Source organism: Penicillium taxi (genome assembly GCF_028828555.1).
Source record: "Penicillium taxi strain IBT 34144 chromosome Unknown utg000002l_segment0_segment0, whole genome shotgun sequence".
Taxonomy (NCBI): Eukaryota; Fungi; Ascomycota; class Eurotiomycetes; order Eurotiales; family Aspergillaceae; genus Penicillium; species Penicillium taxi.
The window spans coordinates 3,103,431-3,128,811 of NW_026643204.1; the positions used below are offsets into that span (position 1 = coordinate 3,103,431).

A 25,381-nucleotide genomic window follows, 5' to 3' on the forward strand; every position below is an offset into this window, starting at 1 on the left:
ACAGACTACACACGACACACGGACTTTGACAGCGAGAGCACACAGACACACAGACACACAGACACAGACCCGGACCTCAAGTGGAGATGTGGCGATCGTAACCAAGAAAAAAACCCCCAACGCAAGGGCCCTCCGGTATTGAGACACGGTAGATACTAACTACGCAACTACGTAGAGGGCTTGCCTTGTCCTCCCTACTCAACCAACTCAGTACCATGTGAGTGTGTCTACTTATCCTCCGGCATTGTGCTCATTCTCATTCACTCATGGGATTCAGCAAAGTGGAAATAATAACAAGAAAAGGTTTGCAGGGAGTTTGGAGTTTGCAGTTTGGAGTCTGCAGTTTGAAGTTTGCAGTTTGGAGTTTCGAGTTCCATGCTAACAGTTATCATCGCTGGCTATTGTTTCATTTAATGGCACATCACTGAAGTGAGGTATAGCAAGAATGGAATGGAATGAGAAATAAATGAAATGAAATGAGGGGGAGAAATGAGACCAATTGGGTTGATCTGTAGATCTACTCCTCGGTTCCAACTCCCTAAAAACAGGAACAAGACTATCCTTTCCGTTGTAAAGTCAGGAGTCAGGAGTCAGGAGAAATGAACTAGTCTGGAGAAGTCAGAGATAGGAGGGGTGTGAGAAGGACTAGAAGCAACAAGCAAGTCCGCGCATCTCCGTCTACTATAGATTATTCGATGCACATTCAACGATAGATATCTAGTGTAGTCTACTACCTACATTAGTTAAATACAGGTTTGAAATATGGACGATGCAGGCGCACGGTCAGAAGAAACTGGAAACTACTCTATACAGCACTCCGTCGGTCCGTCCATACGTACTACGTCGACGTGCCAGTAACCCAGGGGTGGCGATCACAGTGACTAACATGCACTCCACAATGATTTTATTCCGCTATGACCAAATAACGAGCCGGCTGGGGTAGATTAGCCCGAGAGCTCTAGCTCTAAATTCTAGATTCTAGATTTAAGTGGATCAAGTGGACTGTTGGCAACATCTGTACCAGTACCAGTTTTTTATATATTTTTTTTTCTCCATTTTTAAGTCAATGGAAAGAGACAATATAACAGAAATAGAGCACGCCATGTCTCGGAGGGAAAATCCCTGTTCATCTTCAATGATTTCCAAGGTTGATGTGGAGTAGGTTATTGTGGTTGTGCAGAGGGGTGAATAGGGTCAGGGGGAATAAGACTAAAATAAGAAGAGGACCTGGAAAACAGTAAAAAAGTGTAAAGGTAAATAGTAAAAAGAAGTTTAAAAAAAAGTCAATAAGATCTAGTTAGTCGTTCTTCAGGGCTGTACTACCTATGTGTGTGTGCATGTATGTGTACTCCGTATAGTAGTTACTCCGTACTCACCGTTGAACAGTCCACATGGAGTAGTGAGTTTAGAACCTATTATGATCAGTTTGATATTGATGACTACAGTAATTGTTTTAATTCAGTCTACTTAGTGGCTGCACTAGTTTCCCGACTGTTTGGTTCGTTCTATTAGGTTTTGTCGTAGATCTCCCTTAATATCAAGTCCAGTCAGCAATGTCTAATCACTCCCCCACTAGATCATTCCACTTCCCGCGAACTCGAGGTCAGCGCTTATTATTTACCTCAGCTAGGCAAATACTCCTCAAATCTTACTCTAATCTCTCTTTCCCTCTCGAAGTCAATAGTTTCAGGTCGCGTCTATTAGCTCCCGACTCCCGGTTCCCGACTCCCGACTCTAAACCCGAGTACCAGGTTCCCATAGACACCAAGTGGGCCACAATTAAGGTGGCGGACTTGATTTTCGCCTCCTGGTCGATCTCGTTAGATAGGGCCAAAAATGGAAACACCATATATCCTGTGCAGCTGATGGGATATATAGTGTCTGTACTGGTAGGAAGTCCATAGTGAGCCTCTAGACCTCGTGAAAGATGAATGTCTATATATCCAGGTACCTGCCTAGGTAGAGTCAAGTAGGTTTGAACCAAATCTACCACATGCAGATTCAAGATTAAAGATCTCAGACGATCTCTGTATCAAAGTCCATTTTCTTTTCACCTCAGAACAGACCACAAGTGAATGTGGATGGAAAATCAGCAATAAAAAGCGGATCTAGTCCACTTGACCCGAACAATAGCCAGCGCAGCTACACAGAAAAAGGCAAGTGCAGGGCCTAACTAGGTAACAAGTTGGGGATCAGATCAGTGATTACAGGCGTTCCGGTGCACTAGACCATGGACTTGGACATTTATTGATTGTAATAGACTAGGCCCCGTTAGAGGTTCGTGCGTCAAGCCCCACAGTTTATTTTTCTGTTGTGGCGCAATACGATATACGGAAACGATCGTAGCGTACAGAGTACGGAGTACCTGCTGATAAGTGCAGAGATCAGATCACAGACCACCACACAGACCAGTCGTTGATATAGATATCATCCTTAACCTCCGAGTAGAAAGCGTAAAATACAGATTGGCTACATCCGGATATCTGGAAATACAAAAAAAAAAAAAAGAAAAGATAAAAAAAATAGATAAAAAAAGAAAAAGAGAGAGAGGGGGAAAAAAAAAAGAAGAAATCGAACTAAGGGATGCCTCGCCTCGCTTGGTGGCCCGAGTGTCTGGTTCTTGTGGAGAAACCACTTCCTATTTGGGATTTTGACCTCTTTTTTACGTGGACTAGAAGGGAGTGACTGAAATGTTGAGTGGCAAGTTGGAAGCGGGAAGTAATGGTAGAGTCATTAATTCGTATCACTAGTTAATTTAATATGGAGTAAAAATGAGTTCATATAGGAGCCAATGATAGAGTCATGAAGTCACAGTGACTACTGTATTAGCGGAGTAGACGGGAGTATTCCGTCCGCTCATCACAGCCATGTGAAAAGCCACAGAATAGATATAATTCTACATACTATATACTAGATCTAAGGTTATCGCGTCAATTGAGTTTCAATAAGCGTGCCCGTCAAGGATCTCCTGTTCATCCAATTCTCTGGGACCAATATATGAAACGGGTATTAAACGGAGAACAGTTCTCCGTTTATGGAAACCACATGGTCAGAAGGAAAGAAGGAAAAAAGAAAGAATTGATTTTTTTTTTTAAAAAAAAAGAATATAAAGAATAAAAGAACGAAAAAAAGGAAAAAAGGGAAAAAAGAAAAAGAAAAAGAAAAAAAAAGAAAAAAGGAGAATAAGAATAAGAATAAAAAGAGGCCAAAGCCAAAGCCCGAGGAGTAGGTAATGTGGATTCACCGCCGATCTATAGTTAGTGCGAGTACGCGTGGTACCTACTCGGAGTACCCCGAATACCTGCGAGTAATTGTTTCTTTTGGATCTGGATCTTGATCTGCTGAGGATCTCCCGAGAGAGTTTGAGTGGCACATAGTAGTATTTTCTTACTATATAATTCTACTTCTCATACTTCCTCTGTACGCAATTTCTATTGTACTCGTACTGTATACTGTATTAGCATACTAATACAGTATGCTAGTTATTATACAGTGGGACCATATCTCGATCTTCAACCCATTTTTCAATCGTCGCTAAATTAGTTCGGACCCTTGATGATTGCCTCAAGTGAACCATGGTATGATATTAGCTAGGCATGGTGGAGTTAGCCATCGATGGCGTCCAATAGAGTAGGTATAATTTTAAAACGCTCATCACATAATCAAGCTAATTTCAGTTTGAGCGATAATATGTAGTAGTTTTTCACGTAAGTTCTATAGCTGAAATCTCCCTATTACTTGAGAACAGTAATTGTATTCAAGGGATGATCGTAATAGCCCCGTGGCACGGCAGTTCGATGATGATTGCATTTGATCCTTAATTTACTTGTAATGGATTAGAAAAGGGGTGAAACTCGGTACCTGCTTTCCTATTTTATTTTTCCTATTTTATTTTCTCTATTACTCCGATGAAATCATTTGCAATGTTCCATCCGTGAATTTAATTTTTATTATTTCTACTTAGTATCATTTTGGCTTAGATCATTCCTTTCTTTTTCCCAGTGGAACTCATACTTTCGCATGTCAAAAACCCCTGTCTAATTTGCTTTTATATGAATCTATTGCCCCGCAGAACCCTCCGAAAGAGAAAGGAGTAAAGAAGAGAGGAGAAGGGTATATTTCATATTATATGTTATATGTTGTATCTTCTATGATCTATATTCTATATTCTTCATATTCCATCTTCTACATTCTACATTCTACTGGAATATGAGAAGTATTCGCTTATTCTACTGTGGATCATCCAAATACTGGAACTGCCCTCAGCCGTGGAACCGAAAGTGGAAGATCTACTCTAAAGGAGATCGGTGCAACCTGTTGACTCGCTGACTCTCGGGCCCGTGCTGACCATAGGAGGGGTTAACTCAAAACCACCGCTTTCCTTCTTCTTACCCTGGTCGATCTAGCTCTTCTTTTTTTATCTGAGCTTGATCTTTTTAATTTCTACATCGACCTTCACTCTCTCTCTCTCTCTCTCTCTTTCCCCCCCTCTCCCTCCATTCCCCCCCCCCCCTCATTACACATTACCCATTACTCATTCTCACACACACCCCCCCCATTCCACCCATCCCCATATTTCGATCAAATAAACCCACCCTCCCCTCCAATCATGGTCAACGGTACTGCCGCCGTGTTGGAGCCAACTTTCACGGGGTATGTGGCTACTACACAAGATGCCCTCCTATTATTCGAAGCATGTCTCACTGGAGTCCTACACCATGTCCCTCGTCGCCCACATGACCGCGAACGAAGTCATCTGGTTCGCAGTGGTAGTGTTTTCATCTACGAGGAGAATGCGTCTGGCATCAAACGTTGGACAGACGGTGTGACATGGAGCCCCAGTCGCATTCTGGGTAATTTCTTGGTCTATCGTGAGTTGGAGAAGCCCTTCCCGCCTGGCGAAAAGAAACGCGCTATGAAGAAGGCCAATCGACGGCCTGCTCCCCCAAGCCGACCCGGCGAGCCATACCCGCGACATGACAGCAACGCTTCGAACTACTCGCCACCACAACCCCCGGCCTCGTTTGGAGACCGTCCACATCAATCAGAAGTCGAGCGCGCCTTGGTCGGGTCCTTGGTCGATTCCTACGGTTTCAAGGATTCCGGCTTGGTGAAGAAGACCATGAGCGTGACCGTGCTTGGCGTCACTCATCACCTGGTCTCATACTACAGTGTCGACGATGTCATCCGGGGCGCCTTGAATGCGCCGTCTATGGTTGAATCCCTGCGATATCTCCGACCCCGCCTGGATCTGACCCAGAAACAAAGCTTCCGCGCGCCCATCGATGATGTCGAGACAAGCGCTATGGAGGCCCGCGTCCACGACCCTTCCCAGGCCGCCCTCTACGGTTTCCGCCCGCAGATGATGGCTCCTCCGGGCTATAGCATGCCCAACCCATCACCAGACTTCTACATGCATGCCCCATACACCACACACCCTCCTCAGTCCGGTCCCATCGCAGGCTACTCCATGAGCCAGCAAATGCCCGGGCAAGCTGCACCAAATCCATATCTTCCATCGCCTTCGCAATCCATGGTGCCAAAACAGGAAGACTACCACGCCTTTCGCGCCGGGCCATATGGAGGAAGCATAGATTCACTCAACCACAGTGCCATTCCTGGAATGAACGCTCTCCCTAGCTCAATGGGCGAGCGCAATCGCTCTGTGTCAGAACACAGCCCATCAGCCTATCGCAACTCTTCCATCTCTTCGCGGAGTGCAGCCACCGATGCGACCTCGCCCATGGACCCCGCAACGCCAGCCACCTACTCCCGTGGTAGCTTCAGTTTGTCGGGCCAGCTGGAAAGCAACCCGAATCACCCGAATCATCACATGGAGTCCCGCGGCATTGGCCCTCTAGACCATGCCGTCTCTCGCCGTGAATCAAATCCCACCCATCCATCTTATTATCAAGATCGGCCTCAATATTATGTCGGTGCCAATCAAAGCCACCACCCCCATTACGCGGCCGCGCAGCCCTTGTCCACATGGACAACTACTGCACCAGCCCAACCTCAAATCTAGTTACTTTTCAGTCCCCAATTTTTGCTCAAAGTCTGGGTGTGCGAGAATGCGTTTGGTTTCCTTTTTTCTTTCTTTTCCTTTTCTCTTCATTTCACATCTCCTTTCAAGCGGGAGTCTGGCGGCTGACTTTTTATTTTTTCCTTTTTTCGTTTTTCTATTTCTTATTTCATATTTCCTTTTTCCTGATTTCACTATTCATCGAGTCATGTATTTGGCTCGATAGACTTCATTTTTGCTTTTGAGGTGGAAACTTGATTAAAGCTGAAAAGCCTCACTCGATGAACCCGTTCGCGCGGGAGATCTTGTCTTTTTATATTCACCTTCTATACCTGTGCGGTCGTTTTCTTCGTTCTTCATTTTTCTTTTCATACCATATTATCATGGGCATATGGCTACCTCCTTTCTGGTTGGCTCTTTTCCTTTTTGTTTTTCTTGAGAACCACACGGGAGGCGTTTTGTGATTCTGACGATGTGACGCAACAAACCTATATAACCCAAAAAAGGTTTTTTTTTCTATCTTCTACTTCTCTTTGCTCTTTTCAAATTATTCTCCATCACTATGGACTCCTTTGCTCTCTTACCTTTCTCTCTCTCTCTCTCTCTCTCTCTATTTCCTTTTTGCTTGTATGAATTGGTTTTCAGGTCAGGCTTGATCCAGATCGGATCGTATCTCTGCTTTTGCATCTGGATTTGCATTTGTGGCAAATACAAAGCTAACTCAGCTCAGCTGAAGCTTTCGTTGATAGGATAGGATAGGATACCTAGGGTTGTACCTATCTCTTTCCAAAGTTACGTGGTCATGATATGGCTCGGTCGCGTTGAGGTCTTTGAACCGTTATATCCTGGCTCGTGGGGTGGCACCTTTGTTCTTGTTTGTTTTTAGTTTTTGGTCTGGTCTTGTTTATCTATGGGGCGGTAGTTTGATTTATTGCGAGTGATGCAACTGGGATCATTTCTCTGATCTCTTTATGTTCCTGTTGGATATCAAGATGGATGGGATGAAGCATGGATCGGATGTTCTACTTATGGAATGAAAATTATATCCGATTCTATCTGTGCCTATATTTGAACTCTGAGATTGCTTTATCCTGTTCTTAGCGTGGTCTTTCTGTAATAATATCTCCAGCTGTTTCAAGTTTCTTCAGCACTCAGTCAAGGTGCCTGTGCCAGGTCTGGGTTCAAGTTTGCAAAGGACTCCAAGATATAGGTAGACTTGTAATCCTGAATCCCAAGTCGCCCAGCCAGGTTTCTAGGCTTCGAACTTGGAATTTCCCTAGGTATCAAATACTTATGTAGGACATGGCTCCCTGAACCTTGGAAATAAGGGAGACATCATAGCCAATTATTCATTCCAAAAGCCTCAATCCCAATCCTGGAGCGAAGACAGTGTCTTCGTTTCAGCTCTGGAATTCTCATGTTATGACTGTTTCTTATCTATCCAATCTCCTTTTCCCAAGGTTTATAACAAAAGCCGTGCAGTCCAAGATTATAACGTTCGTGATACCTTGATTTCTAGCTGGTACCTCGTTCCTAGTACAGTACTTCAGGCAACAGCAACGGCACCTTGATACCTCGTTCAACATCCGCATTCTAGTACCGATACATCTTGTTTTAGGAGGGAGTGAGAGGAAGGTTGTCTTTGATTATGGACTTTATGTGACCTTGGGTCGGGGAGAGTCCTGAAGTTCTTGTTCTTGTTCAGGTTAATAATCTACGGCTAGCAAGGGTAAGGACAACCAGGATAGAGAAAAGGGGTAAGTTGCTGCTAATAGAGATCAATATTAGTTCCAAGGCTGCCCAGTTAATTGGTTGAAATGACACTTGAAGGGGATGTCACAAAGGAATAAGGCGACTGATTAAGAGAACATCGCAATAATAGCCCACCGTTGAATTTCACCCAAGCAGCCATGTTGGAGAAGTACATGTAAGATTAGATGGACTCTGGAGGGAGGGGGTGGTCGTTTTTTGGATCATGGATAGACCAATTACGGCCTCGGAGTCGACGGAATGGGAGCTCTTGCTCACCTGGACAGGTTGGCTAACTTCTTCCCGAGGTCGGGCTAAAGAGGACGAGGACTACAATGATAAAGAAGAGGGGAAATGTGGGAAAGACTGCCAACTGAGATCAATACTAATTCGTTAAGTCGACATGCTAAAGGGATATCGTGAGAGTAACAAGCAGAATATTGGGATATCAGCCACCGAGTTTTCCGACACAAGAGATAAACAATGCAACACATAGAAAAACTCTATAGAAGTAAGAAATGAACTCCGGAAAGAAACAAAATTGACGCTGAAAGCATACCGGATAACAAAGAATACGAAAACTACAAAGAAGAAACTCTCACCAACACCGAAGAATGCAGCGACCAGCGATCCGCAGTGAGTCCCTCGCGAGCTCTAGTCTTGGAAAAAGTCACCGTCAATAGGCAAGGCAGTGTTCGGCATCATCATAACCGGGCTGCGACGAGCGCGTGTTCGGACTTCATCCACAGTAGTGACATCCGATTCAGCTCCATAATGAGCAGTAATAGAGGTGGCCTCAAGATCAAGAATCAGGTGACGGCGAAGACTTGCAATCATTATTATCATGTCAGAGGTGCTGTTGTAAGGACGGTAAGTTCTGGGGTTGATCTCGGGCTCAGGCACGGCCTCAGGCAGTTCGAGCTGGAAAAGTGTTAGCTTATTAACTTAACCAACATACTGCACCCTCTCACGTCAAAGATAGTAAGGGAATCAACATACTTTACGAGTAACGGCTTGGCCAGTGATAGTCACATAGTTGTCCAGAGCCTGCACCAAGCTAGCGAAGTTGTAACGTCGTCCCAAGCGGGCATCATAGCTAGATCCGAAGCGTTGGCCGATCTGCTTGCGGAAGTCGACAGAGCGGCACTTCAAGGGCTTGTAGCTCGGCAGAGACAGGACCCATTTGGGGAAACTGCCCAGCCAAGTCTGCAGCACGGGATCGATCTCAATGGTCAGACTGATGCATGCATCAGCAGTAGGCTTCTGGACAAGCATGACAAAGGTGAATTCGCGAGGGAGACCAGATTGCTGCAGGGTGTTTTCCTCAATAGACCAGACGACTTCTCCGGCCTCAACATCATACATACGTCCGATGGGGCTCTTAGTTTTGCGTGCCGATCCTTGAATTCGCATCATTTCGAATCGGCGGTATTTACCCTTCAAGGTGCCGGAGGGGACAAGGCTTGCGCTGACGGGAGTATCAGAGATACCGAGCGAGCCGGCCAGGCTGAAAGTCCACTGCATAGTCTCAGGGGAGACAGTGCCATAGATGAGGTGGGGCGCGTGCATGAGGAAGTAAGGGTCTCCAGAGGACATGTTGGGATGGTCAGAGGTACCATTGGAGACATCTGAGACCTGGAAATTGTTCTCAATTTTGGCCCGAATCGTAGCAGCTTTAAACCGGTGAGTCTGGGTGTTAGGAGAATGAAAAATGAAGTCGATGGCGAGGAAATCCACATGGGGACGCACTGGGTCCGAGACCTCGGAGCTTTGGTAAAAGCCGTGCTGGAGTCGTTGCACATGAGCCGTGATATAAGCCTCACCAGGTAGCTTCTGCTCATAAATTGCCTCGCGATTAATCTGGAGCTGAGGGTTCGCCATGTTGGGGTCCACGGCCGGAGTTTGTTGAGGGGGTTGGAGGAGAGGTGGGTGAGAGGGGAATTTTGGGGTGCGAGAAGTTCTTGCCACCGTTACTGTGGCCATCGTGGGGACATCGGCGACTCAGCGACGACGACGACTCAACGACGACTCAGCGATGTAGGGCTGAAAGATGTAGGGCTTAGCCACCTTGCTGCTTGATGTCCATCAGGAAGTCTTTGAGACTGCCTGCATCTGCAGTATGTTCTATAAGAGCACTGAGAAATAGAGTGGGATCTAAGGGATTAGACACTAGTAATATCTTTAAGTTAGTTACTTGTGATGATCTACACAAGTATCTTATCAGGTGAGATGTCATGCGCCGGTGGTCAGGTGCCGGATGTAGCCTTGGAAATGAGAGGCATTGTTAGTAGGATGATAGGATCATAGTGTAATTACATATCAACCATGAAAACCTTAACCTTAGAAGTGACATTATGACATAGAAGCCGGTTTTATATACAGATATCTCTAAACGTTCGCAATGTTCGTGAAATGTGAATGTATAGATCGGGGATGACGTTGGTCGGAATAAGGGTTAATCCGATCCCGTTCGTAGCTAAACTTTCTCCGCTCCGGGCTGGGCTTCAAGCTTGACAATATTAATCTCAACTCTTGATGTTGGTGTGATCCCTGTGCAAATTGTATCTCTAAAACAGGGTTGATCACCAGCTAGGAGCTAACTCAGCATTGATTACGGAGTACTACAGTGTCCCGTATAGAATTGCATGCAATTGTGACAGATCTTGTTTGCAGGACCAGCTTTGCTGTAGCTAGCTAGCTTCCTCGCCTATTACCATTCAAGCAGAAGCAAGATTTTGAAAGAGGAGCTTCAAGGTTGTGATGTGTTAAAATTCTGGATTTTCTTGGGGCCATTCGTTTTTGTTCCGACTTTCCTCAGTACAGAGTAGCTGACGCCTCTTCGCCTTTTCCACTCTCTTTTCTCTTTTCTCTTCCACAAGATGATATCTGCCTCTCACTTGCTGCCTCATCGGGCTACCCTGGGAATCCGGGTTGTCCAAAGATTGCATCGGACCCATGGGATGCAGATTATGGGGATCCGACCTCAATGCATGTCCACGTTGACCAAGTTCCCTGTCATGGCCCAGTTCTCAACCAGGTATGTTGTTTGAGGTACCATTGAATTCTAATCTGACTTGTCCAGAAACAAGATAGGTCTGCCAAAATGTGTGCCAAAGACATCGATTCTTCAACAAAGGTGGTCAACCTCGAAAACACCCGAACCTGAAAAGTAAACAGTCCAGCTTCAGATCAATTCTTGAACTTTCGATGACTAATATATCGTAGACCAACCATTAAGCCCATTCTATCCAAGATCCCCTTGGCTAAAGCCCATGAGAACATTTACACTGTCCCCAATATCTTGACCTTTACCCGACTACTGGCAGCACCCATGGTTGGATATCTGCTTGTTCACGACTACCATGCTGCTGCTTTATCTCTATTTGCTTATGCAGGTCTTACTGACCTGGTTGATGGATATATTGCCCGGAAGTATAACCTACAGACAGTCGTGGGCACAATCATTGACCCCATGGCTGACAAGCTCTTGATGACGATCGGCGTAGCCTGCCTAGCGGTGAACGGATCTCTTCCGAGTAGGCAAAAATACCCTCTTCTAAGATATATGTTTTATGCAACTAACCTGAAAAGTATGGCTGGCCGTTATTATCCTAGGACGAGATGTCGGTCTGGCCCTTTCGGCCATCTATTACCGTTGGATTTCTCTGCCGGCCCCGAAAACTATGGCTCGGTATTGGGATTTTTCACTTCCTTCGGCCGAAGTAAAGCCTACTGAAATCTCGAAGATCAATACTGCACTGCAGTTGGTGTTGGTTGGCAGTGCCATTGCATTTCCAGTTGTTCCCGAGGCTGTGATTAGTGCATGGCATTTGAGTGAGGCCATGACTGGATTTCAGTAAGTGATCGACCCGCCATATTCCCCATTCTCAATTCCCCGATGCATGGCACATGGCAAGCATGGACCTTCCGCTGTAGGTATGGGCATAGTACATATGACCACAGTGGGGAATAGGGCTTCTCTCTGCTTAGCCGAAGCAAGTGCCAGAAGTCTGTACAAGTCTTGACCGTTGTATCTTGCATTTGCATATGTTTCATCTGTGATACATATCGGGCTAATTCCTTTATTGGGCCGGTGTACTAACATTCTATAGGTACCTTGTGGCAGGCACAACTCTATGGTCGGGCCTGAGTTATGTTTTCTCCAACAATGCGGTGAAGATCCTTAGTAATGAGGAGATTCAAAGACGGATTGCCCAAGCAGCCAAACGCAAGTAGGAGGGAAATGTTTACATTGAAATTGGAAAAATGGAAAAATGGAAAAACGTGTTAGCCGAGTTATTTTTTTTCCAGCAAATTCCACGTGTTGTTCCTTTGAGGACAAACACCCGTTGAACCTGCGCATGCAGTTGGATTTGACAGTTGGTAACATGATGAGTTGGACAGTCTTGGATTCCAGGGTCATCCTAGTTTGAGCCCCACTCCATCTAATTTCCGCAAACAAGGGTTAGATGAACTATTCAGTGGCTAGCTCCGTTTATTCGTATGAAGCTAGGAGTTGTTAGTAGGGGATATGCGATGTTATTAGAAATACTCAATACTGAATGGTTTGAAATCAAAGCGAAGGAAATCGAAGTTGATGATAAATCAGTACGGACTCCGAGTAGGTAAGGATCAGCGAGCATTGACATGATTCAGGGAACTCATAATGTAATCAGAAAGACTGCGTGCGGGATATGAATTCCTATAAACTCCCTTGACCTCCTTCCATTTGTCAGATCTATGCCCACTATCTCCACTATCTCCACTGCATCTGTGAGATAGTTGCTTTCCTCCAATCACATCCTTGAATCTGCATACTAACACATTAGGCCAACCCTTGGTACCGGACTTAATGGCATCAAATGGAGTTTTAGTGCTACCGTCATATTTTTACTTTGTTCTTGAATTCAGAAACTCACCATGAGTCATGAGCTCCACTTATCGCTGACGATTTCCTCTGAATTATATTTTCACGGAGTTAAGACTATTTGCTTACTCCGGTATATAGTTCCGCTTTTATCTCCTCTCTTTTTCTTTTACTTTCTCATCTTCCAAACTTTCTCGTTGTCTCCTTCTTTTGCGTGATCTTGTATATACCCGGTTATCCCTCAATAAATGTCCATCTTCTATTGAGCACTTGACTGTATATAGAGATGGAAGGCCATCACTCGGCTCAGCCTGAAAGCAGCCACTCCAACTCCTTCAATACCAACTCTCGCACAATCAATCAATCCAATTCATTCACTTCAAATGATGGAACCCGTCATGAAGTTGTCTCACCAGTGTTCTCAAGCGCTTCATCTTCCCTCTCCTCCCATGACGGTCGCTGGGGTGAGCAGGAGACGGGTGACCCCGTCTCCATTCGTGGTGCAGTCGAGGACTTGGCAGAGATGCGTCGCGAATTGAGTCAAATCCATCAAACCAAGTCAAGCACCAGAAGTGTGCGTCGTCCAAAGTCACGTACTAGCCAGGCAGCCCGTGATGAAGAAAAGGGTATTGAAGGTGATTCCGACACCGAGGCCGACTCCTTTGATCTGGAAGAATTCCTGATGGGCGGCCATCTAGAGCGCCGTACTACTGCAGGCGATTCCGCCAAAAAGATCGGTGTTGTCTTCAAGAACCTTACTGTTCAGGGTGTACAGACTGGTGCCTCGTTCGTCCGTACTCTACCCCATGCTGTGGTGGGAACCTTTGGCCCTGATTTATATAATGTCATTTGCCGATTCGTGCCCCAGGCCCGGATAGGTAAGAAGCTACCTATTCGCGATTTGATCCATGATTTCAGCGGTACAGTGCGCGAGGGTGAGATGATGATGGTGCTAGGTCGTCCTGGTTCTGGCTGTACCACCTTCTTAAAGGCCATTGCCAACGACCGGGCCTCATTCGCTGGTGTCAACGGTGAGATCAGTTATGGCGGTATCTCTGCAGAAGAACAAAACAAGCACTTCCGAGGTGAAGTCAACTATAACCCGGAAGACGACCAGCATTTCCCGACGTTGACCGTCTGGCAAACCTTGAAGTTTTCGTTGGCTAACAAAACTCGCAAGCATGACCGTGAAAGCATTCCTGTCATTATTGATGCGTTGCTGAAGATGTTCGGTATCAGCCACACCAAGAACACACAGGTCGGAAACGAGTATGTCCGCGGTGTGTCGGGTGGTGAGCGGAAGCGTGTCAGTATTGCCGAGACTCTGGCTACTAAGTCGTCCGTCGTCTGCTGGGACAACTCCACCCGGGGTCTTGACGCGAGCACTGCCCTTGACTATGCCAAGTCTCTGCGAATTATGACAGATGTCAGTAAACGCACGACTTTTGTCACTTTGTATCAGGCTGGAGAAAGCATCTACGAGCTGATGGACAAGGTCCTGGTCATTGATGCTGGCCGGATGCTTTACCAGGGCTCCGCCCGTGAAGCGCGTCAGTACTTTGTTGATTTGGGATTCTATTGCTCGGATCAATCAACCACTGCCGACTTCTTGACCTCGCTATGTGACCCCAATGCTCGCCAATTTCAACCAGGCCGCGAGGCATCAGCCCCCAAGACTGCCATTGAGCTTGAGCAGGTGTTCAAGAACAGTGACGCCTACAAGCGGATCGAGAAGGATGTTGCCAACTACGAACAGCGCCTCCAGGAGACCGAGTGTGAGGACACACGTCGTTTCCAGAAGACTGTTGCTCAGTCCAAGAGTAAGACCGTTTCCAAAAAATCTCCCTACACTGTTTCTCTCGCCCGCCAGGTCGCAGCCTGTGTGAAGCGTGAATTCTGGTTGTTGTTGGGTGACAAGACCTCCCTCTACACTAAGTACTTCGTTCTCGTTTCCAATGCTCTCATCGTGGCTTCTCTCTTCTATGGCGAGTCTCTTGATACCAGCGGCGCCTTCTCCCGTAGCGGTGTGACCTTCTTCTCTGTCCTCTTCCTTGGCTGGCTGCAATTGACCGAACTGATGGCTGCTGTGTCGGGTCGAGGAATCGTTGCCAGACACAAGGACTACGCTTTCTACCGCCCATCTGCCGTCTCTATCGCCCGTGTGATTGTCGATTTCCCCGCTATTCTTGCCATGGTGATGCCTTTCACGCTTATCGTATACTTCATCGCTGGGCTTGACGTGACGCCCTCTAAGTTCTTCATCTACTTCCTTTTCGTCTACACAAACACCTTCTGCATCACATCAATGTACCGGATGTTTGCCGCGCTTTCACCAACTATCGACGATGCAGTTCGCTTTTCCGGCATTGGATTGAACCTGCTGGTTATCTTCGTCGGCTATGTGATCCCCAAGCAGACTCTGATGTCGGGCTCCATATGGTTCGGCTGGCTATACTACATCAACCCGATTGCATATAGTTATGAAGCGGTTTTGACTAGCGAGTTCTCAGACCGTATCATGAATTGTGCACCTTCCCAGCTTGTCCCTCAAGGACCAGGTGTGGTGGAGGGATACCAGGGTTGTGCTCTGACCGGTTCATCTCTGGGCCAAACCAGCGTCCCGGGAAAGCAATATCTGAGTGTCAATTTCCAACTGACCCGACACCATCTCTGGCGCAACTTCGGCGTGGTCGTTGCATTCACGGTTCTTTATCTCATCGTCACTATCCTGGCTGTTGAGTTCCTTTCTTTTGTCGGCGGTGGTGGCGGTGCTCTTGTCTTCAAGAAATCCAAGCGCAGTAAACAAATCGCTGCTAAAACCACCGAAGCAAATGATGAGGAGAAAGTGGCCAGCTCAAGTGACAATGCAGCTCTCTCCCGCGGCGAGGCTTCATCCGGAACCGATGAATTTAACCGTCTCTCCAGAAGCGAGCGATGCTTCACCTGGAATAACGTCGAGTACACCGTCCCCTACGGCAATGGAACCCGCAAGATTCTGAACGGTGTCAACGGATACGTGAAGCCCGGTGTCATGATTGCCCTGATGGGCGCCTCCGGCGCTGGTAAGACAACTCTACTAAACACCCTGGCGCAGCGTCAAAAGGTTGGCGTGGTCAAGGGCGACATGCTCGTGGACGGACACGCCCTGGGTCCTGACTTCCAACGCGGAACCGGCTTCTGTGAACAGATGGATCTGCATGATAACACCTCTACCATTCGAGAAGCATTTGAATTCTCGGCCATCCTTCGTCAAGACCGCACCATCTCGCGCCAGAAGAAGATCGAATACGTCGACAGTATCATTGAACTTTTGGAGCTGGATGACATCCAGGATGCCATTATCGGTTCTTTGAACGTAGAGCAGAAGAAACGAGTAACTATCGGCGTGGAACTGGCTGCTAAACCGGGTCTCCTCCTCTTCCTTGACGAACCTACCAGTGGTCTGGACAGCCAAGCCGCACTCTCAATTGTGCGTTTCCTCAAGAAACTGTCCCAGGCTGGCCAGGCTATTGTCTGCACCATCCATCAGCCCTCCTCCATGCTGGTTCAGCAGTTCGACATGGTCCTTGCCCTCAACCCCGGGGGAAACACATTCTACTTTGGTCCTATCGGCAAGGAAGGTTCCACGGTCATTAAGTACTTCGCCGACCGTGGGGTCGTCTGCCCACCCTCTAAGAACGTCGCCGAGTTCATTCTCGAAACAGCCGCAAAACCCATCCACCGCAAAGGCAAGCAGATAGACTGGAACGAAGAATGGCGCAACTCTGAACAAAACCGCGAAGTCCTTGTCGAAATCGAAAAAATCAAAGCAGAGCGCAGCCAAGTACCAGTGGAAACCACCGAAACCCCATACGAATTTGCCGCTCCAACTCTCATCCAGACAGAACTTCTTACCAAGCGTCTATTCCGCCAATACTGGCGTGACCCCTCCTACTACTACGGCAAGTTATTCGTCAGCGTCATCAGCGGCATCTTCAACGGTTTTACCTTTTGGATGCTCCCAAACACAATAGCAAGCATGCAAGACCGCATGTTCTCAACATTCCTGATCATCTTACTCCCACCAATCATCCTCAACTCAAGCGTGCCGAAATTCTATATAAACCGTGCGCTCTGGGAAGCCCGTGAATACCCATCCCGTATCTACGGCTGGGGCGCCTTCTGCACCGCAAGCGTCGTCTGCGAGATCCCCGCAGCTATCATCTCAGCCCTGATCTACTGGGTGCTGTGGTACTACCCAGTCGGTTTCCCAACAGACTCGTCAACAGCAGGCTACGTTTTCCTCATGACAGTACTATTCTTCCTCTTCCAAGCATCATGGGGCCAATGGATCTGCGCCTTCGCCCCCAGCTTCACCGTCATCTCAAACGTCCTCCCCTTCTTCTTCGTCATGTGTAACCTCTTCAACGGTATCGTCCGCCCATACACCGCTTACCCGGTCTTTTGGAAATACTGGATGTACTACGTCAACCCAGTAACCTGGTGGATCCGCGGCGTCTTTTCAGCTGTCCTCCCCTCTGTGCAAATAGACTGCGCCTCTGATGAAGTCACGCGCTTCAACCCACCCTCTGGCCAAACATGTTCTAGCTATGCGGACAATTATATCAAGAATATCGCCAAGGCTGGGTATTTGCTTCATCCCGATGCTACCTCGGACTGCCAGTACTGTCCATATGAAAATGGCGCGCAGTATATGACTCAGTTGAATGTTCATGACGGAGACAAGTGGCGCTGTTTCGGAATATTCTTGGCTTTTGTCATTATTAATTGGGCTCTTGTCTACTTCTTCATCTATACTGTTCGTGTGAAGGGTTGGAGCTTTGGGCTTGGGTATGTTTTCTCCTTATTTGGGCTGAGCATTGAGCGTGTAAAGGCTTTGTTTAAGCGGAAGGAGACGAATTAGTGATTATTTTCCTTCTTCTGGTTTATGATGCCCTGGTGGCATTTTCCTAAGCGTTTCGACTAGACAAGTATGGATCAATCATGCGGTGCTTCCAATTTTTATATTGTTTATAAATAAGTATAGAGTCAAATAGAACTAGATTGGAAATTTCAGAGATACTGATCATGAAATATCTTCATTCTCATCGCATGTGGTTCGTTGCTTCTGAGCACCATGTTTTTCAAGTCCCTCGAGGTGCTCAAATAGAACAATCAAGTAATCAGTCCCATTGTGAGCGCTATCAAGCATCCTCAAACTAACTAATAGACCTCGCCTAATTATATGAACTGATATGAGTGATAAATGGGCGAATGGGTGGGTGGATGAATGACTGGCAAAGAAAGCTCACTAAGATCTGCCCATCCTCATCTTATTCCGCCGCTCATTCATAGCACGATCTTGTTCCGCGATTTCCTCCATCAAGAACCATGGCTTGCGCTCGTCGGTTAAGCGTGGAGCGGGTAGCAACATCGGAACGGGGACTGTATCATTGAAGATCTCACGGGTGATATTCGTAAATGTTCCACTTTCCGACGACTCTGATGTCGGAGCTTTGCCTTTCCCTGCCGACTCCTTTAAAGTGGAATTTGCGTTGATGACAGGCACCAACACGCCACACTCATAGTTTCGGAGGTTTATTTTCTTCAGGCCTGTTGCCCGATCTTTCACGAGGCGGAAACCCCTAGATCAAGATGTGTTAGTGAATAGATCTACTACTTCGTTCTGATGCGCTCATAGTCAGTCCTACCAGGCACTCTCGGAAAGATTGTGGCTTCCAACATATGCCCACCCTTTGCACTCATCACCATTGGGCAGCGTAATAGGTTCGTCCGGCCAGGCGTATATCAACTACCATGTCATATAAGTATCATAGAAGATAGGATTGAGGTAGTTCCGCGTACCTTGTTATGCATCAGCGTGCCCCTCTCACTTAAGCAGTCTCTCATCACCCGTCTCGGAAACTCGGCTCTTTGCCAATAGGCTTTATTCATCATAATCGTTCCGGCGGTATCAATTGGGTTTTCATGTGCCTCTGTCACAGTTTTGTGTGACGGAAAATAGACCTGCATGTGAGCATCAGCTGTATCAGTCATAGCCGCATCGTCTTTTCTGAAGACGCTTTTTTGTCGCGTGGGGTTTTCTGTAAGTCCATCATCACCTATAGCACATTAGTCTTTGGTGATTTCAGTGGATAGAAATGATATGATAGCTAACCCTTGCAAGCGAGATAGATGCGACGGAGAAAGTCTTGGTCCAGGGCGCCGATGGAGGAGGTCTGTAGATGTTTATCAGTGTGAGTTATGAGTCACGTTTGAGGAGGTGACCTACTACATAAGCAACGTTTATCTTCGACAGGGATCGCATGCCAATGCGCGTAACAGCTCTGCCCAGGCCGCAGAATCCTGTCCGCTTCAATGCATCTCCGGTATGACTCCCGCCGCTGTAAACTGGTTAGAACACAAGATTTTGAGTTGAAAGAATCAGGTTACTAACATCGAATGAACAAATTCGTAACAGGAGGTTTCGCTGAAATCGTAACCTTTCATCCTCTCGATTACGAGGTCTGAAATCGTGCTAGCCCGGAGAAAGTACTCAAGCTCAACCTGAAAGGATGTTTTGGACAATTCAGAGCCGGACTTAAGCTTCGGAAGATCAATAATGAATACGGTCTAGATGGTTGTTCTTTCAGCAAAAGCAGTCATCACAACGGGTATTATCGATTACTAACGTTCTCCATCAAACCTCGCACACCCCAGTCATGCGAGGTCGCGTTCGCTGTAGGTACCGCGATCCGAAGGTATTCCGTGTGAAACAGAAGAATCAACTTAGAGTGCATGCAATTGATTTGCCCTTCCATTGGTGGAAAGCATAGCTTGACATTCGGCATTCTACTCGTTTCTTCTCGATATTGGCGACGCTAGACCATGATTAGATTTTTTTCCCCTTGGAAGGATGAGGTAGCACTTACTGCATCCAGGTTCTTGACACTCATGACAAGAAGTATTTTTGTTTCTTTTTTCAGCTTATTGAAAATCCACTCGGTATCCCAGATAAACGAGCTAATAACTGCAAGTTTCAAGTCGGATGCTTGAAGCAGTTCTTCGAATGTGATATCATTTCCAGACCGTGCGATATTGGAAAGGTAGGTTTTCTTCACAATTCCGTGGAGCCACTGGGGAGTAGACTTTGTGGTAGGAATCACTGACGATGGTGCTGGCACTGGCACTGGCACTGGCACTGTTGGCATTATGGATCCTGCGGGAATTCGTGTAGGGAATGAAGTATTCGTTAGTGAAGAGGAGTGATGAGTAGCAGGAGCGGAAGTTGCCTCTATCCTGGGTGCCTTTACTGGCGATTGACCTAGCGGAGGCGAGAATCCTGCCTTTCTTTTACCATCACGGATATCTTGACGCCTCGGACGCTCAGTAGATTCCATTTGCTGTCCATGAGATTGACGAGCATTTTGACGAGCAAGACGCTCAAGCTCCATTTGCTTTCGATCAAGTCCAAGGATGCCTTGCATCACAGGGACTTCCACAGGTGTCTGAGTACTAGGCTGGACATTGCCATGGAGTTTGTTGACTAGTTTCGGTTCCTCGTCATTTCCAACTTCAGTCTCACTGTCAGATCCAATAATAGACTTGGACTTTGGATGTAATTCTTTGACATCCGAATCATCGTCTGAATCATTTGTCAGGTCAATCACTTTCTCGTTTGGTAACGAAGATTCGCCAACACGGGGCTGGATGTCACGAAGAGACGCTTGGATTGCGGCTTCCACCATTGCAGCCTCCTCCTCCTCAAGGTTGACCATGTCGACCATGTTGACAGCGACAACGTGCCTTTTAAGGCTTGGGAGAAAAAAAGAAAAGTCTGACAGGGAATCAAAATAGAGAAAAAGATTGGAAGGTAGAAAAGCACAGCTGGTAGATGGATAAGCGCAGATAATGACCTCACCGTTTGAGCGAGTCAAGGAAGCACTTTTAAAGAGGAGCAGATGTAAGGGACAAAGAAAAGAACGATAGCTACGGAGAGAGTCACGGAGTCAGAGTCAGCAGCGAGCTGGAACTTTGGATGATAAAAGAGGTTAGTGAATAAAGATCAATACGTTTGTTGACTGACGCCTAGGCGCACAAGGTCACGTGATATGTATACAAATATCGCAAACATTCAAGTCATGTTTCCTGTTTGCTACAAACGTTTTCCAACATGAGCTCATAAATGTCTTTTATTTGCAATTTGGGAGTTTGAGTTCTTATGCAGAGTATTTACTTTGCTGACAAAGTTTGCTTAGCGTCTCTATTCCAAAGAAGTTTATCAGTCTAGTTACTTCAAAATTCACATATGTATATTTCCCTCACACCTACTGGGAAAGTTGATCTTGCCTAATTGGCATGAACAATATTGAGGTTAGCGGGCTCCAAATCAGCATGCGAGATTCAAGTCTTACTTAGGGAAATTGGAGTATACATACTTCTATATTCCAAGTTTTCTCTCTTGAGTACCTTCCTCTTCTTCCATCCTTCCAAATAATTCATGTATATGTCCTCATATCTTCTCTATAATACCTTCATGTATAATTTTCATCTAAACACATCATCAGATTTCAATGCTGTCTTCTATTTTTTCCTCTGGGACTACAGAGTTTGCACCCACTGGTAGATCTTTCAAGGCTGCCTAAGAGATTGCCGAAGCATAACTGGGATTTGGTGTCTACATACCGAACCAGTGCCCGTCCTTCCGATACTTATCTTAAAACTTCCAAGGTTGAAGAATTCCCACTGTCTTGGCGCATTAACAACTTCCAAGACTTCTTTTCATCTTCTCTAAGCCTTTTGATCTAAAGTGAAAATAAAATAAACATGAATTAAAGCACATGTTCAATGTCTAAGAGGTTGGCCTTCTTTTAATCTTCTACCTCTTTCAATCCAAAGTGGAAGCGAGGTGAATATGAAGTGAAACGCACGTTTAATGTGAGGATTCTCAGCTTTCAGCAGTGATCTCCCGATGTTAATAAGCTCCCAAAGTTGAAATAAACATTTCATGTCGAAATTGGGATATATATCATCTCTTTCAAACCTTTATACTACCGTTTTCTAACGATATCCCAGGTTTAATCCTAATTATTCTCTTGGGAGTCTAGTGCCTCCAGCATCACTCAGAAGATCCTTCACCGATAATAAAAGTAGCTTATATATCCCAAAGCTTGCTATGTTCTCTCAAATCGACAAGGACAGTGATAAAACGTCAAATCCATAAATGCGGTGATGCAGGTCGGGTTTAGGATCTCGCCTTCCTAAAGCATGCAGTAACTTCTCTTAACCAAAGCATCAAAGTATTCCACATGCCACTTGTGGACTCATGGCAAACCCTCAACTCCCAAGTCAACCGCGAAAGCTACCCAGTGATGCTTATATTACTACTCATGTCCAGCAACTCAAGCACGGCTATCACTAGAGCTCCGAAATCTAGGATGAAGTTTACCTCACGTCAATTTCCTAGCTATAGGTAGACTTTGTTTTTCACTCGCCAATGTGAACGACAACAAAGTGCCACCCAATGTTTTTCTATTCATTTAGAGTGAGCTCTGGACACTGGAGAATAGAAAAGGGTTCAATGCCGAGGTACCGATCTACAATCTTGGGGTATTCCATGACCCTAAAAACTTAGTACATTTGAGTATCATTCCACATTCCGAGGTCCGCATTGAAAACCGGAATTAAATTGACTTCCCCGCAAAGTGAGCCTAAACTGGGGTATAACCAGAGTTTGACGTCTCTAGGTATAGTGTTGACGTCATGAAAAGTGTATTTGAACAGCATAATCAATCCCAATCATAAAGTTTGCAAATCAACATTTAATTACTGCAAAGTCGTTCTTTCAAAGTCAACAAAGGCTTCTGAGAATTTAGTTACTTGTCAACCAACATAATTCCAAATGTTTACTAAGCTACCTCTCCCTCGCCTTTTCCGAGTACTTCGAGGTTCTTTCAAACAACAAGTGCGAGGGCTAGGCTTGTTGGAGTATCATTCACATAAACTACTAAAAGATGTGAGATCAATGAGATGCACAAGCTGAATTTATCCATCGCTTACACAAAACGAAGTTTCATATCCCAGTGCCGAATGGTATCACAATCAGGAGTCCGCAGGAAGCCAAGGAGGCTGTTTCGACTATAAGTGAGTCCTGATGTGCTTCCCGAGGTCCGGAGTCAATTCTCTCAGTTCCTCTCGGCTACTATTCTACAGTATCAAGTCTCACTGTTAACCAATACTTACTTAGATGCACCATCGGTAATCAAGGCTCAGATCCTCGCTGGAGGACGTGGAAAAGGACAATATAGCAGCGATGGTAAAGGTGGAGTCCGGATTGTTAAATCGTAAGTCTGACAAAGACAAAAGAGCTCAATTCTAATTCCACCCTAGCCCCGGCGATGCGTTCGAAAGCGCTTCCAACATGCTTGGTTATCACCTCAAAACAAAACAAACACCGCCTGATGGGCTTTTGGTGGAAAAGTTATATATATACAAAGCAGTCGATATCGCTCATGAATTTTACGTTGCTATCACCTTTGATCGCGATCGTAATATGCCTGTTCTGCTGATATCGGACGCTGGCGGCGTCAATATCGAGTCCAACCCAGATAAACTGGAACGTTTCTGGTTCCATCTAGACGCTGGAATCACAAATGAAATCACAGCTTACATCCAGGCACAATTTGGCTTTTCTGACTCGGAGATCAAGGCCATATCACATATCCTCAACCAAATGGTCAAATTGTTCCATGAAAAAGATGCCACTTTGCTCGAGCTCAACCCACTTGTGCGAACAGCGAGAGGCGACTTTATGTGCCTTGATGCCAAATTTGATTTTGATAACTCGGCACGATTCAGGCAGACGGAGATATTTAGTCTCGAGGAGCAGTCATCGGAGGAGAAGGATGAGTATGAAGCTTCTAAATTGGGTCTTTCGTATGTTCGTCTTGATGGTAATATTGGAAATATCGTTAATGGAGCTGGGCTGGCAATGGCGACGAATGATCTGGTTTCTTTATTTGGAGGAAAGTGTGCTAACTTCCTGGATGTTGGTGGTGGAGCAACGAAAGAAACCTTGTCCAAAGCATTCGATATCCTGGACAAAGACTCGCGCATTAAGGGCATTCTGGTCAATATCTATGGTGGTGAGTAACGTGTCATATTGGAGATATTCAGTTGCCAACAATTATATACAGGCATTGTGCGCTGTGATATGATTGCCGAGTCTATTGTCGCCGCTGCTTCCAAGAAGCAAGGCTTCAGAGTTCCGGTTATTGTTAGGTTACAGGGTACGAATTGCAATAAAGGTCTCGAGCTAGTGAGTGTACCGCGCAAAATCATAACTTCAATGACTGATTCTGGATTAGATCAAACAGTCAAATTTGGAGAACTTGATCGTGGAGGCAGATTTTGATGCAGCGGCACAGAGAATCGTGAATTTAACGAGTTGAAGAGTCTTCGCATGAACTGTATAGGCCAAAAACTGAGAGCCAAGAAGAATAGTTACTCATCACTTTCAAAGCTCTCGTTTCTGCAAGTAAACCTCAGGTCCAACATGACTGCGAATTACAGATTTGATCCCGTTCACTATTGAACCTTTCCCCTCGAATCAACAGGCCAGATCTCCTCAATAACACCATTCCGATAGGCATAATAATAGTCATGCAGATTAACAGTAGGATCAATATGACTGGGAATCATTTCCACACGGTCGCCGACCGAAAGATCCGGGGTTCCTTCTTCCCAGCTAAGAGAGCCATGCTCATCTCCAAGAACACCATAGGTATACCGCGAGTCTTTGCATTCAGCAAGACCACTATCAGTCGTCAAGGTCTTAAGTCCGCTATCAATAGTCACAGCCCTCGGACCCTGCTGACTCAAGACCGTTGACAAGATGGTAAGACTGTTGGAATAGAATGTTCCAACAGCGTTCCGGTAGTCTGTATCCATAAAGATGAAAGACCCGGGCTGAAGCTCCGTGACACCGGGAACAGTAGCACAGAACTCGGCAGTACCGGTTCCACCCGTTGTCACAACGTCAATGCTGAAGCCCTCCTTACGCAATTCATCTGCAGTCCCGGTCAAAATAGCCATGGACTCGAGACATTGATTCTTGCGGTCTTCTCGGTCATGCAAATGCTGCAAATGGCCCTCATAGCCTTGGACACCAATAAGGTTGAGATGCTTAAGTCTGGCGATGTGGTGTGCTAGAGCTATTGCCGGCTCTCCAGGCTTGACACCGGTACGGTGAAGACCAACGTCAAGATCAATCAGAACGGAGATACTCTCGTCAATACCAGAGCTCGCTAGTGCCTCATCAATCGCCGATGCGCCGAGTTCACTGTCTACCACAATTCTGATGTTGCGGTTCTTACGATAAAGCTCCACTAGCCTTCTGACCTTTGCTGGACCGACAATCTCACACGTAATGAGCAGATCGTCAAAACCAGCAGCGGTGATAGCTTCTGCTTCGCTTACTTTGGCCACACAGCCACCCTTGGCACCAGCCTTGACCAGTTTATTAGCCAGAATGGCGCTCTTTGTCGTTTTAAGATGGGGCCGGATGGAAAGTCCCGTTGGCAAGAGCTTGTCCATCAGCTTTTTAATGTTGGCTTCCATGAGATCAAGGTCCGCGATCATAGATGGCGTATCGAGGCTATCAAGCCGATCGCCGACTTTGGGAAAGTACATATTTTAGTTGATTTTAAGGGGTAGGTGCGAATGTTCGAAAGCTGTTTGGTAGTCAAGATGAGGAGACCCAGAAA

At 46.1% G+C, this 25,381-nt stretch overlaps 8 protein-coding genes across 8 annotated transcripts; 5 read left to right on the forward strand and 3 right to left on the reverse strand.

Annotated features, from left to right (window-relative positions):
• Positions 1-1,553: 1,553 nt before the first annotated feature.
• On the forward strand, positions 1,554-1,904 carry N7495_003074 (uncharacterized protein; the record flags this gene model as incomplete). The annotated part of the gene is made up of 1 exon (XM_057205743.1): positions 1,554-1,904. One exon carries the CDS (start codon positions 1,554-1,556, stop codon positions 1,902-1,904), a length of 351 nt encoding a protein of 116 aa, XP_057066350.1.
• A 2,705-nt stretch (positions 1,905-4,609) lies between these two features.
• Positions 4,610-6,025, forward strand: N7495_003075 (camp independent regulatory protein; the record flags this gene model as incomplete). The annotated part of the gene is made up of 1 exon (XM_057205744.1): positions 4,610-6,025. The coding sequence occupies one exon, from the start codon at positions 4,610-4,612 to the stop codon at positions 6,023-6,025; it is 1,416 nt and encodes a 471-aa protein (XP_057066351.1).
• Positions 6,026-8,425: 2,400 nt separating this feature from the next.
• N7495_003076 (uncharacterized protein) lies at positions 8,426-9,754 on the reverse strand (the record flags this gene model as incomplete). The annotated part of the gene is made up of 2 exons (XM_057205745.1): positions 8,426-8,692; positions 8,771-9,754. 2 exons carry the CDS (start codon positions 9,752-9,754, stop codon positions 8,426-8,428), a joined length of 1,251 nt encoding a protein of 416 aa, XP_057066352.1.
• An 896-nt stretch (positions 9,755-10,650) lies between these two features.
• On the forward strand, positions 10,651-12,007 carry N7495_003077 (cardiolipin synthase; the record flags this gene model as incomplete). Its single annotated transcript, XM_057205746.1, has 5 exons — positions 10,651-10,808; positions 10,854-10,940; positions 10,997-11,307; positions 11,363-11,627; positions 11,884-12,007. The coding sequence occupies 5 exons, from the start codon at positions 10,651-10,653 to the stop codon at positions 12,005-12,007; spliced, it is 945 nt and encodes a 314-aa protein (XP_057066353.1).
• A 917-nt stretch (positions 12,008-12,924) lies between these two features.
• On the forward strand, positions 12,925-17,541 carry atrF (ABC drug exporter AtrF; the record flags this gene model as incomplete). The annotated part of the gene is made up of 1 exon (XM_057205747.1): positions 12,925-17,541. The coding sequence occupies one exon, from the start codon at positions 12,925-12,927 to the stop codon at positions 17,539-17,541; it is 4,617 nt and encodes a 1,538-aa protein (XP_057066354.1).
• Positions 17,542-17,928: 387 nt separating this feature from the next.
• N7495_003079 (uncharacterized protein) lies at positions 17,929-20,404 on the reverse strand (the record flags this gene model as incomplete). The annotated part of the gene is made up of 8 exons (XM_057205748.1): positions 17,929-18,262; positions 18,329-18,429; positions 18,483-18,739; positions 18,796-18,856; positions 18,910-19,021; positions 19,075-19,250; positions 19,310-19,498; positions 19,550-20,404. 8 exons carry the CDS (start codon positions 20,402-20,404, stop codon positions 17,929-17,931), a joined length of 2,085 nt encoding a protein of 694 aa, XP_057066355.1.
• Positions 20,405-22,518: 2,114 nt separating this feature from the next.
• Positions 22,519-24,067, forward strand: N7495_003080 (succinate--CoA ligase subunit beta; the record flags this gene model as incomplete). Its single annotated transcript, XM_057205749.1, has 6 exons — positions 22,519-22,632; positions 22,688-22,760; positions 22,864-22,960; positions 23,007-23,761; positions 23,813-23,934; positions 23,984-24,067. The coding sequence occupies 6 exons, from the start codon at positions 22,519-22,521 to the stop codon at positions 24,065-24,067; spliced, it is 1,245 nt and encodes a 414-aa protein (XP_057066356.1).
• Positions 24,068-24,203: 136 nt separating this feature from the next.
• N7495_003081 (DSD1 family PLP-dependent enzyme) lies at positions 24,204-25,307 on the reverse strand (the record flags this gene model as incomplete). Its single annotated transcript, XM_057205750.1, has 1 exon — positions 24,204-25,307. The coding sequence occupies one exon, from the start codon at positions 25,305-25,307 to the stop codon at positions 24,204-24,206; it is 1,104 nt and encodes a 367-aa protein (XP_057066357.1).
• Between the last annotated feature and the right edge of the window lie 74 nt (positions 25,308-25,381).